General features: G+C 43.5%; 1 protein-coding gene across 4 annotated transcripts in view; it reads left to right on the plus strand.

The window, feature by feature from the left end:
- Positions 1–562: 562 nt before the first annotated feature.
- Positions 563–20,521, plus strand: part of LOC133617436 (uncharacterized) — a 40,886-nt gene continuing 20,927 nt past the window's right edge. For 3 of the 4 annotated variants that reach the window (XM_072914965.1, XM_072914967.1, XM_072914968.1), the window contains exons 1-6: positions 563–1,153; positions 8,035–8,130; positions 8,205–8,438; positions 9,859–9,997; positions 15,285–15,404; positions 20,363–20,520. In XM_072914965.1, coding sequence (XP_072771066.1) covers positions 563–1,153; positions 8,035–8,130; positions 8,205–8,438; positions 9,859–9,997; positions 15,285–15,404; positions 20,363–20,520 — 1,338 coding nt within the window. The remainder of the gene's footprint in view (positions 1,154–8,034; positions 8,131–8,204; positions 8,439–9,858; positions 9,998–15,284; positions 15,405–20,362; position 20,521) is intronic. The other variant, XM_072914966.1, reaches the window with a different exon arrangement.

A 20,521-nucleotide genomic window follows, 5' to 3' on the forward strand; every position in this document is an offset into this window, starting at 1 on the left:
CCAGCCGCTGGATTAAAACTGACCAATCTAAATCTATGAGCATGAACTGATGAAGCCTACTCAGATGAGGGGCGAAACGTCTTCCAAGTTTCCAAGTTTGGGGAGATCGTGTTTAGGTGAGGGGGCTGGATGACGTCACTAGTCAGAAAATGTATTTTAAATCAGAATCAGAATCAGAATCAGAAATACTTTATTAATCCCTGAGGGGAAATTAAAAATTTTCAGCACAATCCCATTCAAGAGCAGACACATTACAGGGAGACAGAACAGGATCGCTGACGGGTCTGCCAACTTCCGGCGCCCCTTACAAAAAAGGTGAGATACAGGTAAACAATGGGGGGTTTGGGGGTGAGAAAAAACAAAATCGGTCTAAGCCTGGGCCCCTGGAGAGGGGGTCCAGACTGAGGCCAAAGGAAAAACAACTCATAGCCATAGCACACATCCCTCTTACATGTGTGTAGAAGGGAAACATCAAACATCAAAGAAAACAAAGGATATTAAAGACATTAAAATACCTTTAAAACCCGTAACAGTGTGGTCCCCTCCTGCACCTCTTTGAAGGATGGCTCATGGCGGGATGGTCCTGGACAAAGACCAGTTCAACTGTGCAATGTGTCAGGATGTCCTGAAGGACCCAGTGACCATTCCATGCGGCCACAGTTACTGCTCCGAATGCATCAGCAGCTACTGGGACGATAATAGCAACTTGAAGGTTTTCAACTGCCCTCAATGTCGGCAGACTTTCAACCCGCGACCGGTGCTTGGCCGAAGCATCTTACTGGATGACGTGGTGGGAATATTTAAGCAAAGTGGACTCCAGGAGGCCTCGGCGGGTCGAACTCTGGCGGAGGAGGACGACGTGGAGTGCAATGTTTGCCCGAAGAGAAAGTACAAGGCGGTCAGATCGTGCTTGGTGTGTTTGGCCTCGTTTTGCGAACTGCACATTCAACCGCACTACCAGTCAAACGAGCTTAAGACGCACACGCTAATTACGGCCTCCAAGAGGGTCCAGGAGTGCGTCTGTGGTCAACACAACAGGCTGCTGGAGTTCTACTGCCGCACGTACAAGCAGTGCATCTGCCTGCTGTGTGTCATCGACCAACACAAAGGCCATGACGTCGTGATGGCGGAGGTGGAAAGACAAGAGCAACAGGTATGCTAATCATCATAATAATCAAAACATCTCCATTCACACGAGTCACCCGTCATCACAAAGAGCATGCACACTGAATAAGATCCCTTCTTACATCACGTTTGGCAAATTAAACCTCTTCTTTAAAGTAAATCCTCCAGTTAACAATTTAAAAACTAAATGCCGAAAACACACAATTTTGCATCATTACGATAAGATTTAACTATGCTACATTATTATTTTGCTCTCTTTTTTGCTCTAATATTATTATCATTATTATTATGCAATAAATCAATCAAAGTTTAGTTGTATAGCCCAGGGGTCTGCAACCTTTACCACTCAAAGAGCCATTTTGACCCGTTTCACAAATTAAAGAAAGCAATGTGAGCCACAAAACTCTTTTGAAATTTAAAATTAAATACGTTTTTTTTGCTTTGTGCTATGTATAAACAAACTATTATGGGTTACATTTATGAAATCAATGGACGACTGCAGAGAAAATGAAACAACATTTCTGCATGCAACAAAACGTTTTAACTCCGAAAAAGAAGTCGGGTTGAAGTTTAAGTAAAATACTTAATGTCTATTTAAGTCCTCCTTGTAGTAATGAAAAAACAAAACGCCAAACTTAAATGATCCACTGGCAGAGAACCGAAAATGCCGTCCTCTCTCTCTGTGCCGTCATCCTTTTACTGGCGCCGTACATTCAGCTGCCAACCTGAATAATACAATGTCTATTTCACTGAACAATTAAAAAATGTGAATATATGCAAAATTATAGGAAATTAAAATATTTATCATACTTGGTCAATGTGATTTCTGCTCCTGAACCGCACGCAGCGCACAGCGTCTCCACATCAGAGCTGTATGACGTCACCTTTGTCTTCACACAGGATGGTAAGCTCTCATCTGTGAGGCGTGTGCCATGTTTGTTTTGAATAAAGTTCATGTTGGACAACACCTACTCACATACATATGTGGATCCAAAGATCGGCAGGACTCCAAGTGCATACTTTTTCATGTTCACATAAAAGTCGGGGATAGCGTTCCAAGTTTCAAACACAAGTTTGTCTGGTTTGGGGAGGTTTTCAATATCACACCATTTGTGATTCTGAGCAAGAACGGCCTTGTGGTGTGAAACATCTTCAAGGTACGCTGTTAACTTGGACACCCACATGTCTTTGTCGGCTATGTCAGCCAGTTCCATCTCAAGATCAGGTGGACTCACACCTGGAAATGCTGTCATATTCAACAGGGATGGATGGAGGGTGAGGGGAGTGACAGGGAAGGATAATGTGTTTTTTTCCTCTCTGAACTCACTGAATTGTTTCCCAAACAATGTTTGCATTGCAATGACTGCAGAATGTAAATACTCTAAATTCACAATGTGAGCTTTTTTGAACTCACTCAAACTGGGGAAGTGTGACAGTGTACCTTTCTGTAAATCTCTGGCAAGCACTGTCAACTTGCGCTGGAATGCCAAAACCTCCTCCAACATGTGCAGGGCTGTGTCCTTTCCCCTGAAGAGCTGTGTTTAGCGTGTTCAGGTGCGCTGTCATGTCTACCATGAAGTGTAGCTTTTCCAGCCACTCTGGCTGTTCCAACACAGGATATGTGAGCCCTTTGCTGCCCAGAAAGGTTTTCACTTCTCCCAAAGCGTTTCAGCACCTCGTCTCTGGACAGCCACCGGACTTTGTTGTGCAACAGGAGATCAGAATATGTGCTTTCCAGCTCGTCCAGTAACGAACAAAACAGACAGTGATTTAAACCTTTCACCATTATTTTATTGACAATCTGAATGACAACATTCATTACGTCTGTGCATTCCGGAGGAAATGTTTGAGCACACACAGCCTCTTGGTGCAGGATGCAGTGAATAGTCAGCAAGTTTCTGTCCAGCGACTTTTGCAGTAAAGCCACAAAGCTCTTGTGCGCTCCTTTCATACTGGTCTGTAGCCACTGACACCAGGTGGGCGGTTTTATTCCTTTGGCTCTTAAACAGTTCAAGACAGCCTCACAGACGTTCTCCCCCCGTGTTTGGCCTTTTAGTGGTATCAACTCAATAATTTCTTCCTGTGGCCCAGCAGAGTTAACATACCGGCAGAACAGAACAGTGCTATTTGTTCAATATCACCTTTGTCTTTAGATTCATCACAGGCAATTGAGTAGGCAACAGCTGAATTGATGTCTTTAACTTGCTGTCTGGTGATGTCTTCTGCCATTTTTATGGTTCTGTCTTTGACAGTCTTTGCAGAGAGGGGCATATCCTTGATTTTCTGCACAATTTCCCTGACGACCCCTCTTCATCGACCAAGTGCTGTCCAGAATTTGCCAAGCACCTGAACATATCGCTCGGTGTTGATTGTCACAAACCGCTCGTTGTCGTCCTCGAACCAGAATGGTCCAATGATGCCATGTTTGGAGATGGCGACCCATGCAGTGCACTTGACTGAGTGTAATGGCCTTTGCAGACAGTACTCAGGGGTTGTGCTACCCCACAAAATGTTGTTCTTAGAGTTCACATCACCTGACAGCAGAAAATGTGCCTCATCCGAAAACCAGACATTGTCAAGGAAGTCTGGCGCAGTGTCAATCTTATTGCAAAACCACTGGGACATGATCACTCGTTTCCTCATGTCGGCAGGTGTGAGCTTTTGTTTAATATGTATCCTGTTAGGATAGAGGTCGAGATCTGCCATCAAAATTCTCCGCACAGACTCCCGATTCATTCCAAGCTCCTGACTTCGTCGACGCACAGACTTGCGTGGGCTGCGAACAACACAGTCTCTGACTGCATCAATGTTCTGCGGTTTCCTTGATGATTTTGGTCGTCCAGAGTGTGATTGTCTGTTAGTATCTTTACGACTGAGGTTATTAACAGTCCCATGGGTTCGGAACTTGTTGACCCATCTGTAGATTATTGTTTGGGCAGGAAATTCACAACATCCAAACCGTTCTTTGTTTTGCAATTGAGCCGCATGGATAGAATTCAGCCGAAAATAGGCTTCAACTATAAATGTCTTTTGTTCAGTAGTCCATGGCATCTCGAAGTTGAAATTTTCTAAACTTTTAGAACATTAATTCTCCTTGGTAAATCTGTAAAATAAAAAGACTTGATTAATTATTTCAAAAGTTATTCAAGTTTAGGTGATGAACGCTTTTTTTGTGTCACCCTGTACTTATATTTGCAGACTTCATCCACTTCTTGAAGTGATTGTTGCTCAAATCAGCCTTCCGTGTCAGTTCCGAAAAAGCTTTTTTTTCTCTCATCTCCATCCGGATATTTGTGAGCAAATGCTGCGTGTTTATTTTGGAAATGTCTTGTGACATTTGACTTTTCGTTGTTAGCGAGTTTCTCATTGCATATTAAGCACACAAGTAAAGCAGTCTCGTCAGCAGTGAAAGCAAACGCATCTGCCCACTTAACATTGAACGTTCTGTTTTCTTCAGACACTTTTCTTTTCTTTGAATTCTCCATAGTAAGCCCACCTGGGGTCGAAAAGTTAAAGGAACCGCACACTGGCGGGTGTCGCACATTGGAGGTTGTGACGTGTATCAAGAGCGACAAAAATATGTTAACACATGTTATAAGATCGCCATAATAATCTTAATAGAATTACATTTTGAAAATGAATTAACTAAAATCAAATACATTTTAATTAATCCATCCATCCATCCATTTTCTACCGCTTATTCCCTTTGGGGTCGCGGGGGGTGCTGGAGCCTATCTCAGCTACAATCTGGCGGAAGGCGGGGTACACCCTGGACGAGTCGCCACCTCATCGCAGGGCCAACACAGATAGACAGACAACATTCACACTCACATTCACACACTAGGGACCATTTAGTGTTGCCAATCAACCTATCCCCAGGTGAATGTCTTTGGAGGTGGGAGGGGCCTATCACCAGGTGCATGTTTTTGGAGGTGGGAGGAAGCTGAAGTACCTGGAGGGAACCCATGCAGTCATGGGGAGAACATGCAAACTCCACACAGAAAGATCCCGAGCCCTGGATTGTTCTCACGACCTTCGTATTGTGAGGCACATGCACTAACCCCTGTGCCACCATGCTGCCCATATATATATATATATATATATATATATATATATATATATATATATACATCCCTTAAGAAGGGAGGGTACTGTCATGATCCGTTGCTTGGATCATGTTCTGTTTAGTTTTGTATTTCCTTAGTTCTTGATTTTGTTCGGTTTCAGCACCCTGGTTTGTGTCTTGGTTGCCATGGATGCTGATTATTGTCACCTGCCTTTGATTAGTGGTCGAGACACTCACATATTCCTGGTCACCAATCAGAGAGCTATTTATTCCTGCCTCTTGCCACACTCTGCCTGGCTGTTTTGTTTGCTACGTTGGATTTCTTTATTTCTTGTGCCTGCTTTTGGCTAGTCTTTGGTTAAGCCTATACCCTAGCTTCCCGTGCAATCGGCACACTTTTCTATTCTTGTTTTCTCGCCTGATTTACTACAATAAATAATTTATTCCTACCTGCTGTCACGATGGAGGGGTCAACCTTAAATAATGCCTCTGATTAGTGCTCGGGTAGCAGGTGAGCGGCTGAACACTAGTCAGAGACAGGTGAACATAATTAGCAAACCAAAACAAACTCAGGGAGGTGCACAAACAGGAATTAAAATGAGTCCAAAACTAACAGAACTACATAAAACATGATGAAGACCACAGATCATGACAGAGCCCCCCTTAAGGACAGATCCCAGATGTCCAAAAAAAAGACAAAAACCAAGCAGGGTCAAAAGTCACGGGAGGGCGGAGGGAGGACTTGGCGAGGGGTCGCCAGACCAAGTGTCCCTGCAACCAGCGAGGGCGAGTCAGGTGGCGGCGACGCGTTGAACTGCACTTGGCGAGGCGGGTGCACTTGGTGAGGCGGGCGACCAGGAAACGGCCACATCTGTAGCCGACGGGGAGGTGGGCGCGTCATCGGCGTGGCAGGCATGGATGCAGTAGACGACGACGTGGCAGGCGTGGATGCAGAGGCAGACGAGTCAGGCGTGGAAGCAGCGGCAGACGAGTCAGGCGTGGAAGCAGTGGCAGACGAAGCAGGCGTGGAGGGTGCAGCAGACGAAGCAGGCGTGGGTGCAGCGACAGGTGCTAGCCGTGGTGCAGCGACAGGTGCTAGTCATGGTGCAGCGACAGGTGCTAGCCGTGGTACAGCGACAGGTGCGAGCCGTGGTGCAGTGACAGGTGCTAGCCGTGGTACAGCGACAGGTGCTTGCCGTGGTGCTGCTACTGGTGCTAGCCGTGGTGCTAGCCGTGGTGCAGCAACAGGTGCTGGTGCTAGCCGAGGAGCAGGAACAGGAACTGGTGCTAGCCGAGGAGCAGGAAATTAAGGTGCTGAGGAGGATGGCTCCTGCAGGCCCACCGGAGATGATGGTGGCGTCTGCAGGCCCACCGGAGATGATGGTGGTGTCTGCGGGCCCACCGGAGATGATGGTGGTGTCTGCAGGCCCACCCGGGCTGAGGTTAGCCATGAGCTTGGCGGAGGTGGCCTAGCTGGGGGATGCGGCTTGGCATGCCGATGGACTGGTGGTGGTGGACGGGCTGGAGGTTGCTGCCTGGCTGGGCGCAGCTGAGCCACCCCACTAGCACAGCTCCCGGCCCTAGCCTCCCCCTCAAGGAGCGGACACCAGGCGCGCTCCTTGCGGTCTGGAACCGTCTTTAGGGGTGGGTGGAGGGAGGTCAGGAGGGGGGTAGACTCCTACCCTTTAAATTGTCCAAAAAGTCTATTTCTAACCCCCACCTGAGGTTGTGTGGGCGGACAAAAGGAAAAGGTCTGTGACGTGGGCGGGCTTTGTACCGGAGGAGGAGTCTGAGGGAGTGGCGCGTCCTGGCAGCAAAGTGAAGCCCTTTTGAACAGCTTCCGTCTTCGCTGACGCATCCGGTACTGCGGAGGTGTGACAATGTCCTCAGGCCATACGGAGTTGATTGGGACCAACTTTCCGTTAGGGCCCCACATCAGGTCCTGGCGCGCCAAGGGGGAATAGCAAAGAGTCTCCGCCTCCATTGCGCGCAACACCTCCCACGTGCCTTCATCCATCTCCTCCATGTCCGTTGCGGGAAAACTTCTTGCTGGCGTCATTCTGTCACGATGGGGGGGGTCGCAGCTTGCTGCGGGGTCGTTCCCCCAGGAATGCAATGACTACTCCGGACATGGCGTGCAGATAAAAACATGATTTATTCTTAACTTACTAACTGTAGCAGGAACAAACAAAAACTTACTTGTCAAGGCATGGAACGAGCAGAAAGAACAGAGGCATTGCATGAAACAAACAATGACGCCAGGCCGACTGACTGGCAAAGGCAGGCTTAAATAATGCCTCTGGTTAGTGCTCGGGTAGCAGGTGAGCGGCCGAACACGAATCAAACACAGGTGAACATAATTAGCAACCATGGCAACCAAAACAAACTCAGGGAGGTGCACACACAGGAACTAAAAGGAGTCCAAAACTAACAGAACTACACAAAACATGATCTAGACCACAGATCATGACACCTGCACACTGCTTCCGAATGCCTGTTTGGGGAAACGATCTGCGCATAACCGTCCGACCCCGGTGTAACACCATGCGAATTTACACCTAATATAAAAGGCCATTATAAATATTTATGATTTCATTGGTTGCTATATTTGGGGAGTATGTTAACACTCTTTAGACACTTTTGAAAAAGCAACTTGCGTTTTTTTGTAGGTCTTACAATGATGTCATCCAACAACTAAATAGATTGCAGTTCTCTAGGAACACTTTTTTAGACCACTCGTACATAGGATGAGTTAAGGTGCTTTGATGAGGCAGGAAGACCACCCTGGTGTCATGAAGGGTTTCTTTTGGCTTGATGTGTCTTGAATGTTTCATTGTCTCCAGAATCAGCTTGGTAAGATGAAGCACGACTGTCAGGAGAACATCCAGCAAGCAGAGAAGATGGCTGAGAAGGTCAAAGAAAACCTCTCCTCTGTCAAAGTAAGACCAAACAACCCTCGCACACTTTTTGGGTTAAATGCACACACGTCACAAACGTCACGGTTCTCTCGAAGGACTATGCCTGGAAGCTGACGAAGACAAGTGAGGAACTCATAAAAAAGATGACCAGCTACTTGGAGGAGAAGCACTTTGGGTTGATTGAGAGGATCCACAACATGGAGAAGCTGGAGGTCAGTGAGGTCGAGCAGTCGCTGGAGGAGGCAGACATTGTGATCAAGGAGCAGCAGAGGATGTGGGTCCAGCTTGACAAGTTGGCAGAAAACGTGAACCCCGTGCACTTTCTCCAGGTTAAGACTGAAACATGTAATAGTTGTCATAAATCACATACAACAATGTAATATATGTCATATATCACATACAACAACGTACTATATGTCATATATCACATACAACAACGTAATAAATGTCATATCACATACAACAGTGTAATAGATGTCATATATCACATACAACAATGTAATAGATGTCAAATATCACATACAACAATGTAATAGATGTCATATATCACATAAAACAATGTAATAGATGTCATATATCACATACAACAATGTAATATATGTCATGTATCACATACAACAATATAATAGATGTCATATATCACATACAACAATGTAATAGATGTCATATATCTCATACAACAATGTAATAGATGTCATACATCACATACAACAAATGATAAATGATAATAATAAATGGGTTATACTTGTATTGCGCTTTTCTACCTTCAAGGTACTCAAAGCGCTTTGACAGTATTTCCACATTCACCCATTCACACACACATTCACACACTGATGGCGGGAGCTGCCATGCAAGGCGCTAACCAGCAGCCATCAGGAGCAAGGGGTGAAGTGTCTTGCCCAAGGACACAACGGATGTGACTAGGATGGTAGAAGGTGGGGATTGAACCCCAGTAACCAGCAGCCCTCCGAATGCTGGCACGGCCACTCTACCAACTTCGCCACGCCATCCCCGATCCCCGAACAATGCAATAGATGTCATATATCACATACAACAATGTAATGCACCTGTCGCTGCACCACGGCTAGAACCTGTCGCTGCACCCATGCCTGCTTTGTCTGCTGCACCCACGCCTGCTTCTTCTCCTGCACCCTCCACGCTTGCTTCGTCTGCTGTACCCTCCATGCCTGTTTCGTCTGCTGCACCCTCCACGCCTGCTTCGTCTGCTGCACCCTCCCCGCCAAGTCCTCCCCCGCCAAGTCCTCCCTCCGCCCTCTCGTGACGTTTGACCCTGCTTGGTTTTTGTCTTTTTTTTGGACATCTGGGATCTGTCCTTAAGGGAGGCTATGTCATGATCTGTGGTCTACATCATGTTTTGTGTAGTTCTGTTAGTTTTGGACTCATTTTAATTCCTGTGTGTGCACCTCCCTGAGTTTGTTTTGGTTGCCATGGTTACTAATTGCGTTGTTGTATGTGTAATAGATGTCATATATCACATACAACAATGTAATAGATGTCATATATCACATACAACAACGTAATAGATGTCATATATCACATACAACAATGTAATAGATGTCATATATCACATACAACAATGTAACATAAAAGAGTGAGACAAGTGTATTTACAATTGACATTAAAGAGTATTTGAAGTAAGTGAGGCACACAAATGTTAGCAACATTAGCATAGCTATGTAAGCTAACATTACAGTCCATCACAATAATTTAATTCTTCTCTGCCGGCAGAAACTTCCGTCCCTGAAAGCCTGGACTATGTCCTCACTTCTGCCAGACTTCAACTTGATCCTTTTCAAAGATATTTACGTCTACCAGGAGTGGATGTTGAAATACTACAAGGAAGGATTCAATGACATTTTTGAAGAAGGTTTACTTGTGTCTTTTTATTTGATTTTACTTCGTAACATGGTAGCAACACAGCATCAATCACACAAATACATTTAATTAGACAACGACAAACATAAACACCATACTTTTTCACAAGTGACATTAAAATACAAAAACATTTAATATATTTTGAAAAACCTTTTTTTTAACTCCTTGGATTATTTTTGTCCTATAAGTAACTCTAATAATAATAAAGTTAAATTAATCTTAATCAAGAACTGTGCTAATATATGTATTTATTCATTTGAAAGTCAGTAGACTTCAAATATGTATTTGCTAAAATGATATGCCAAGTTTTGAGTTAGTAGTTTTACAGGAAGTTATGTTACTGATCATATTTTAGCAGTTAGTGACGCAAGGAAGTATTCTAGAAGGAAACGAAAGAGCAGTAGTGAAACATTTATGATGAATCATTACCAGGTTGTTGTTTTACATTTGAAGAAACAATGATTCCTACTCTTCAGCTTGTGTCATGATCAGTGTTGGGTTAGTTACTGAAAACCAGTAACTAGTTACAGTTACTAGTTACTTTATTTCAAGAGTAACTCAGTTACTAACTCAGTTACTTACACCAAAAAGTAATGCGTTACTGTGAAAAGTAACTATTTAGTTACTTATTTTTTTCTCCTTTTTTTTAAGGCTCCCATTAATGCCCTTTTAGCCTTCGTTTCAGTACTGTTATTGCACTGGAGAATAATACAATGTGTTGATCAACTTGACATGCATTTGCATCACTGAACTCTGCTAAGCAATGTGGTCTACATACAACACACAAAGACAAAGATATGTTTCAAAGGGCCAATTTATTTCAGGCCACAACAAATTGACAAAACTATTTGAAATAGCTGCAACATGACATACATAAGTAACAAACCGCATAATAACAACATAGCTGTAAAGCTGGCTTCACCCAAGGAAGGCACACATGACATACACAAAGCCTAATCAGGCATTTTTTTTCTCTCAAGGAATTGTGAAATAAAATCATGTATTCAGGAGATCAACACTGTAGTGAAGCCCAGAAGACTCTACACATTTCCCCAGTTTTAGTTTAGAGAAAATGAAAGATTGGCCTGGCCCACTAGCATCCCTCTTTATGTTTGTGAACTTTATAGTCTATACATTTAGAGTGATGTGAAAATCAAACACTCTAGAAGTCTAGAATGAAATAGTATATAAGAGAATTGACAGAGTGTGTACCTTCAATGATGAGCAGAGGCAGAGTTTGGAGTGTTTTCTTTAGCTCGCTTTCCATGTTTATGTACTCACTGTCCAGGTACTTGGAACATGTTTTCTGTGCCATTTGTTGTTTGACGCCGGTATCATGCTATTTAGCTGCCAGAAAACGGGTGACTCCACTGTAGAAATAGCCTGCATGTCTTCTAGCACATACGCTGCAATGGCTCTATCAATGTTGTCCTGGCTAGCATTGCCTCCGTTAAATCCTTAGGTGGAGGTGAAGTGGCATCGGAGTCTGTGTCTCTCTTTACTAGCTTCGTCAAAGCATGTTGCTTAGGTGGCGTGGCGAAGTTGGGAGAGTGGCCGTGCCAGCAATCTGAGGGTTACTGGTTCAATCCCCACCTTCTACCGTCCTAGTCACGTCCGTTGTGTCCTTGAGCAAGACACTTCAACCTTGCTCCTGATGGGTCCTGGTTAGTGCCTTGCATGGCAGCTCCCGCCATCAGTGTGTGAATGTGTGTGTGAATGGGTGAATGTGGAAATAGTGTCAAAGCGCTTTGAGTTCCTGAAAAAGGTAGAAAAGCTATACAAGTATAACCCATTTACATTTATGTAGCTGTTTCAGCAGATTTGAATTGCTGTTTTGGGCAGTATTCCCGGGTGCGGTCACTGTTGCTACTCACTGCTCCCCTCACCTCCCAGGGGGTGATCAAGGGTGATGGGTCAAATGCGGAGAATAATTTCACCACACCTAGTGTGTGTGTGACAATCATTGTCACTTTAACTTTAAGTAGATGGGATCTTTGATCCAAGACACAACTTACATTTAACTAAAATGTTATTTTCTTTGTGCTCGACAAAAGAAAAGTAGTGACAATGTATCCATGTTAAGAACCTCGACTTCTGGCTTCGCCATGAGGTCTTTTTAGTTGTTATGAGAGTAGCGTGTGTGTGTGTGTGTGTGTGTGTGTGTGTGTGGCCCTTTAAGAAATGACAGCATGTGAGGTGAGTGACGTCAGTGAGTGAGTGGGCGAGAGAGGCGAGGGAGCGCAACAGTGCGTACGTGCAGGTGCTCTAGCTTGGTGGATGGCTGCGTGCAAGACACCAATAAAGTCACAAAATTGCAACAAACCGCCGGCCTCGTCATTCACCCTCGAGTCCGGAGCTGTAAAGACCCACTGCCGGGTAAAGTGAAGGGTGTTAGCCCCGAAGTACATAGACCCTGGAGCAGGCCCGGCCCTAATCAATCTGGCGCCCTAGGCAAGATTTTAGGTGCCCCCCCCCCCCCCCCCCCCCCCCACATCGGCAGTGAAGTGTATATACTCACAAGAACCCGAATAGCTTTGTCTTTGACCTTTTTTTTTTACTTACAACTATACCTAATATATAAAGGGGTGGAAAAGTGACTATTACCTGCAGGGAAAACATTAGCTAACCAGAAGGCAATAATGTAAACAAAAAACACCTGCTTAAAAGATCTAATACAACTGTCCCTGAGGAATGTAAGGTGGGAGTACTGTAATTACCTAACGTTACATTATTATTTTCCATAACAATTTAGCCCCCTCCACAATATTAACCCGACGTTAAAACAGAACTAGCTATTTATTGATTAGCAATTGCCGAGTCATGTAACATTAGCTTAATGCTAAAAAGCCAGGTTACTATCACATTCTGTAACAGACAAATAATTTCATGTAGGCTAACGTTACCTACCTGCTACCTCTGTCTTTTCTCGTTTCTCCTCTTCTTCTTTTCTCTTTTTTCTTCCCTGGGCACCTGACAGTTTTGGCCGTTTTGACATCTTGTGTTGATTTTTTGATGTGGTGACGTCCAAGGCGAGTCATGATACGGGAAGGGAGGGGGCGCACCGTGTGGGGGGAGGAGGGGGGGGCGTAATGTTGTAACAAATAATATTTCTATTAAATAGGCTTTACTTTGCATTTTAATTAACGTGAGATTATTTTTTGTATTTAGAAATAATAGTAACAACTTTTTTTTTTTTTTTTTTTTTCTCCAACATTTGTGGCACTGGCATGGCGCCCCCTGATGGACGGCGCCCTTAGCATTTGCCTATACGGCCTATGCCACGGGCCGGCCCTGCCCTGGAGGAACGTCTCCCCTGCGCTCCGCTCCTCGGTCGAGGAAAGCACGCCTTTTCTTTTCCTTGTGAGACAGAAGGACGACACTTCTTCTGTTTCTAGCCGATACTACATTAAAAAATAACGTAAAATAACGCAGTAACGCATCATGTAGTAACGGTAACTGAGTTACTGGATATAAAAAAATAACGCGTTAGATTACTAGTTACCGCCGAAACTAACGGCGTTACAGTAACGCGTTAGTCCCAACACTGGTCATGTTATAGTAGATTACAATGTTTCACAATAAAGGTTCTGTTACTTGATATTTAAATATGCATTACACCAATACAAACCCCAAAAGCAGTGAAGTTGTCAATGGTAAATAAAAAGAGAATACAACAAATCTTTTTCAACTTATATTCAATTGAATAGACTGCAAAGACAAGATATTTCATGTTCACACTGAGAAACTTTGTTAATTTTTGCAAATATTAGCTCTTTTGGAATTTGATGCCTGTGATATGTTTTTAAAAAAGCTGGCACAAGTGGCAAAAAAGAGTGAGAAAGTTGAGGAATGCTCATCAAAGACTTATTTGGAACATCCCACAGGTGAACAGGCTAATTGGGAACAGGTGGGTGCCATGATTGGGTATAAAAACAGCTTCCATGAAATTTTTAAACAAGGACGGGGCGAGGGTCACCACTTTGCCTGAGCAAATTGTTTAAGAACAACATTTCTCAACCAGCTATTGCAAGGAATTTAGGGATTTCACCATCTACGCTCCGTAATATCATCAAAAGGTTCAGAGAATCTGGAGAAATCACTGCACGTAAGCCATGATATTACACACCTTGGATCCTTCAGGCGGTACTGCATCAAAACAGTCATCAGTGTGTAAAGGATATCACCACATGGGCTCAGGAACACTTCAGAAAACCACGGTCAGTAACTACAGTTGGTCGCTACATCTGTAAGTGCAAGTTAAAACTCTACTATGCAAAGCCAAAGCCAATTATCAACAACACCCAGAAACTCCGCCAGGTTCCCTGGGCCCGAGCTCATCTAAGATGTACTGATGCAAAGTGGAAAAGTGTTCTGTGGTCTGATGAGTCCACATTTCTATTTGTTTTTGGAAACTCTGGACGTCGTGTCCTCTGGACCAACGAGAAAAAGAACCATCCGGACTGTTCTAGGCACAAAGTGTAAAAGGCAGCATATGTTATGGTATGGGGGTGTATTAGTGGCCAAGAAATGGGTAACTTACACATCTGTGAAGGCACCATTAATGCTGAAAGGTACATACAGCTTTTGGAGCAACACATGTTGCCATCCAAGCAACGTTACCATGGACGCCCCTGCTTATTTCAGCAAGACAATGCCAAGCCACGTTTTACAACAGCGTGGCTTCAAAGTAAAAGTGTGCAGGTACTAGACTGGCATGCCTGTAGTCCATACATTGAAAATGTGTGGTGCAATATGAAGGCTAAAATATGAGAAGGGAGACTGTTGAACAACTTAAGCTGTACATCAAGCAAGAATGAGAAATAATTCCACTTCAAAAATGTGTCTCCTCAGTTCCCTAACCTTTACTGAGTGTTGTTAAAAGGAAAGGCCATGTAACACAGTGGTAAAAATGCCCCTCCGACAACTTTTTTGCAATGTGTTGCTGCCATTAAATTCTAAGTTCATGATTATTTGCAAAAAAAAAAAAAGTTTCTCAGTGTGAACATGAAATATCTTGTCTTTGCAGTCTATTCAATTGAATATAAGTTGAAAAGGATTTGTTGTATTCTCTTTTTATTTACCATTTACACAACCTGACAACTTCACTGCTTTTGGGGTTTGTAATTATTTCATCCCCTGCTGAATTTTTAGTTTTCGTCTCTTGCATATGAACACATATGAGTTAAAAAATGTGTAATGTCGTGCAACCCAACATTCTAGTACACAGTGATGTGGCTGGTTTTCTGTTGACCAATCATTTTTGTTGTTGTTGTTGACAGTGGAAATGGCATTGTTGTCATCGTGTAGTACGAGTCATCGTCTTACCCCCGCCCCGCCGGCCCAGGCAGAAGCAGCGCCCTCGGCCTGTGTCACACCTCCCGTTCAAAGGGAAGCCGCAGGTGAGTCACCATGATGACGTCACCACCAACACCAACTGATCACGTGTCGACCAGTGTTTGTCAACGTGGGTGATTATGTCATTTCACTTATTGGGTTAATGCAAACCAGTAATTATAACCCGCAAATAATGCGCCCTTGTTGAGTGTCAGTGCTGTCTAGAGCTCGGCAGAGAAACCGTGTAATACTCTTCCATACCAGTAGGTGGCAGCAGGTAGCTAAGTGCTTTGTAGATGTCGGGAACATGGTGTGTCGTGATCACAATATGCAGATGACAGTGGGAGGCAGGGTGCAGGTAAAAAGGTATCGACGCCAATAATAAACAAAAGGCGAGTGCCGCCAAGAAAAAGCATTGAAGCTTAGGGAAGGCTATGCAGAACGAAACTAAAACTGAACTGGCTGCAAAGTAAAGAAACAAAGAATGCTGGACGACAGCAAAGACTTACAGAGTATGGAGCAGAGAGTTGTTTAATGACTTTACCATGAAAAAGCAACATTTAAGTGAATGTACGACTAAAAAGTTACATTTTAAGTGAAAGTACCATTAAAAAGTAACATTTAAGTGAAAGTACCATTAAAAAGTAACATTTAAATGAAAGTACCATTAAAAAGTACCATTTAAGTGAAAGTACCATTAAAAGTAACATTCAAGTAAAAGTACCATTAAAAAGTAACATTTAAATGAAAGTACCATTCAAAAGTAACATTTAAGTGAAAGTACCATTAAAAAGTGATATTTAAATGAAAGTTCAATTAAAAAGTAACATTTAATTGAAAGTACCACTTAAAGGAATATTTAAGTGAAACTTAATAATAATAATAATAATACATTTCATGTATAAGGCGCCTTTCTGGGCACTCAAGGACACCGTACAAAATCAAAACAATAAAATCAAATTGGATAAAAAACAACAGCAACAACAAAGATAGAGAAGAAAAGATGATTACAATGAATAAGCAGTCAGGAATAGGTGTGTTTTGAGTCTTGATTTGAAGAGGGATATTGAGTCTAAGTTACGAAGGTCTGGTGGCAAAGAGTTCCAAAGATGTGGGGCAGAGCGGCCGAAAGCTCGGGCACCCATGGTGGACACTTTAAATAAGGGGACAGTGAGATGGATGGATGGAGAAGATCTTAAGGAACGTGAAGGCATGGCGACATGGATCAGGTCAGAGAGATATGATGGAGAGAGGTTATGGATGGCTTTGAAAGTGAGGAGAACTATTTTAAAGTGGATGCGATGTTTGATGGGTAGCCAGTGGATTTGCTGCAGAACAGGGGTGATGTGCTGGATTGAAGGGATTCTGGTGATTAACCGGGCTGCAGAGTTCTGGAGAAGCTGAAGTTTGTGAAGTGACTTGTGAGGGAGACCAAACAGGAGAGAGTTGCAGTAGTCCAGGCGAGAGGTGACCAGGCTATGGACTAGTATGGCAGCAGTATGAGGGGTAAGGGATGGGCGAAGACGATTAATGTTTCGTAGATGAAAGTAAGCTGACCGGGTAATGTTGTTTATGTGGGCTTGAAAGGAAAGTGTGCTGTCGATGATGACACCCAGACTCTTGACTTGGGAGGAGGGTGAGACAGAGGAATTGCAGGGAGTAATGGACAAGCTGTTGGTTTTGGCAAGAATGGTTTTTGTACCGACAAGTAGGATTTCGGTTTTATTACTATTGAGTTGAAGGAAATTGGATGAGAACCACTGCTTGAGTTCACTGAGGCAGTCTGTAAGGGAGGAAGGAGGAAGAGAGGCAGTTGGTTTGGTGGAGATGTAGAGCTGGGTGTCATCCGCATAACAGTGAAAATGTATTTTAAATTTACGGAACATATTGCCAAGGGGAAGAATGTAAATAATAAAAAGCAGGGGACCAAGAACAGAGCCCTGGGGGACACCAGAGGAAACGGGACACGGAGGGGATTTGAATGAACGGAGTTGAACAAACTGAGTGCGGTCGAAGAGATATGATCTAAACCAGTGAAGGGGTGTGCTTGTGATGCCAATACTGTGCAATCTATGGAGGAGGACAGTGTGTGAAATGGTGTCAAAGGCTGCAGTGAGATCTAAGATGATTAGGATAGTGAGAAGACAAGAATCAGCTGCCAGGAGGAGATCGTTTGTGATTGTTACTAGTGCTGTTTCAGTGCTGTGCAGGGGGCGGAAACCAGACTGGAATTGTTCATATAGGTTATTTAAGTGTAGGTGGGAGTGAAGTTGGGAGGAGACAGTTTTTTCAAGGATTTTTGAGATGAATGGCAGATTCGAAATTGGACGAAGATTATTACAATTATTTGGATCTTAGCCTGTTTTTTTTCAAAATTGGTGTTATGGCTGCTGTTTTGAAAGCAGAGGGAACAATTCCAGTAGTGAGAGAAGAATGGATGATGTTGGTGATGAGGTGGATCAGTGAGGCGGATCAGTGAGGCGAGGCAGACTTTCACCAAAGCAGTAGGGAGTGGATCTAAAAGAAGGTGGATTGCTTGGATGGACAGATAAGTGCAGTGATGTCCAACTGAGAAGGCAGTGAAACACTAGAAAATGAATGGATGAGGGTGGGGTGAACTGGGGTTGAGGAGAAGAAGAAGGAAGTTGTTGGTGAATCTGGGTGATTTTGGAATTAAAAAATTGCATAAGGGAACAACAAAAAGAAGTTGAGGCCATATGAGACGGAAGTCAGTGCGGAGGATTTGAAAATTTGCCAAGAATAGAAAAAAGTGTTTTGGAGTTGCCTTCATTAGAACCGATTACAGTTGTGTAGTAGGATGATTTGATGTTGTTTAGGCAGTCTTTGTAATGTTGAAGGTGTTGGATGTACATGTCCTTGTGTACAGTGAGACCAGTTTTTTTGTAAAGACATTCAAATTGGCGTCTCTTTGTTTTTAACTTGCGGAGTGTGGGAGTAAACCAGGGTGCAGAGTTGGTGAAAGAGACGCTTCTGATTTTTTCTGGAGCCAGCATGTCCAGTAGATGATGAAGATTGTTGTAGTAGGTGAGCAGTTCATTGGGAGAGGAAAGAGAGTCACTGTCCGGGAGGCTGTCAATGGCGGTGGAAAGAGTGTCAGAGTCGATGTCCTTGATTTTGCAAAAACAGATATTGCGGGGAAAGGTAATTGTAGAAAAACTTAATTTGACAATAAAAGATACTAGCAGGGGATCGGAGTAAGGTAGTGAATGGGAAGTGGCATTAACAACATTTACACCTGAACAGCAAACCAGATCAAGTGTGTGTCCTCTACAGTGGGCAGGGAAGTTGATGTACTGCTGCAGACCAAAGCTTTGTCGACAGGATGAAAAGTCACTGGCTATTGTATTGTTGGTGCTGTCCATGTGAAAAGTAAAATCCCCCAGCAGTACAATATTAGGGAAAAGTGAAGAAAGATGAGCAATAAAAGTAGAAAAATCACTAATAAAATCTTTGCTGTATTTTGGTGGTCGGTAAACAGCAGCAATGATTGTGGGAAAATAGGATTAAAAAGTAACATTTAAGTGAAAGTAGGATTAAAAAGTAACATTTAAGTGAAATTAGGATTAAAACGTAACATTTAAGTGAAAGTACCGTATTTTCCGCACCATAAGCCGCCCTGGGTTATAAGCCGCGCCTTCAATGAACGGCATATTTCAAAACTTTGTCCACCTATAAGCCGCCCCGTGTTATAAGCCGCATCTAACTGCGCTAAAGGAATGTCAAAAAAACAGTCAGATAGGTCAGTCAAACTTTAATAATATATTAAAAACCAGCGTGATGTGGGCGCACATGGAGTCGTATATCAACATGGGCGGAGCTGCGTGAAAAAAGCCACCCGGCCTCTTCGCGTAAACTTACCTTAACCACTCGCTCATCTTTTTCTTTTTCTTCTTCATCCATCCATCCCTTCGAGTTAGCTTTTATGATGACGCCGGCTGGAAAGGTCTCTTTTGGCAAGGTCTTCCTTTTGAATATCACCATGGGTGGAAGTTTCTGGCCATTAGCATGGCAAGCGAGAACCACAGTGAAGGATGACTTCTCATTCCCTGTGGTGCGAATATTCACCGTACGTGCTCCCGTTGTATCCACAGTGCGGTTCACAGGAATATCAAAAGTCAGTGGAACCTCGTCCATGTTGATAATGTTCTCTGGCCGGATCTTTTTTTCAGCTATCTTGTTTTTACAATATGCACGGAAAGTAGCCAGCTTTTCTTGAAAGTCTTTAGGCAGTTGCTGTGAAATAGTAGTCCGTGTGCGGATGGAGAGATTGCGTCTTTTCATGAACCGGAAACCTGTCGCTTAGTAGGAGCCATTTTGTGGTCTTTACTGATGTAAACACACAAAGGAAATGAAACGTAATATCCGCGCGCTTCTTCTTCTTCTTCTACGCGGGCGGGTGGTTGCTTACAGTAGAAGAAGAAGCGCTTCCTGTTCTATGGGGGCGGGTGCTTACCTTGGCGGTTGCTTGCGTAGAAGAAGAAGCACTTCCTCTTCTACGGGGAAAAAAGATGGCGGCTGTTTACCGTAGTTGCGAGACCGAAACTTTATGAAAATGAATCTTAATATTAATCCATATATAAAGCGCACCGGGTTATAAGCCGCACTGTGAGCTTTTGAGTAAATTTGTGGTTTTTAGGTGCGGCTAATAGTGCGGAAAATACGGTACCACTAAAAAGTAACATTTAAGTGAACGTACCATTAAAAAGTAGCATTAAAGTGAAAGTACCATTAAAAAGTAAAATCTAAGTGAAAGTAGGATTAGAAAGTAACATTTAAGTGAAAGTAATATTAAAAAGTAACATCTAAGTGAAAGTACCATGAAAAAGTAGAATTTAAGTGAAAGTACCATTAAAAAGTAACATTTAAGTAAATGTACCACTAAAAAGTAACATTTAAATGAAAGTACCATTTAAAAGTAGAATTTAAGTGAAAGTACCATTAAAAAGTAACATTCAGCCGCACTACCAGTCAAACGAGCTTAAGACGCACACGCTAATTACAGCCTCCAAGAGGGTCCAGGAGTGCGTGTGTGGTCAACACAACAGGCTGCTGGAGATCTACTGCCGCACGGACAAGCAGTGCATCTGCCTGCTGTGTGTCATCGACCAACACAAAGGCCATGACGTCGTGATGGCGGAGGTGGAAAGACAAGAGCAACAGG

This window comes from Nerophis lumbriciformis, linkage group LG16 (assembly GCF_033978685.3).
Source record: "Nerophis lumbriciformis linkage group LG16, RoL_Nlum_v2.1, whole genome shotgun sequence".
In the NCBI taxonomy this organism is placed as follows: Eukaryota; Metazoa; Chordata; class Actinopteri; order Syngnathiformes; family Syngnathidae; genus Nerophis; species Nerophis lumbriciformis.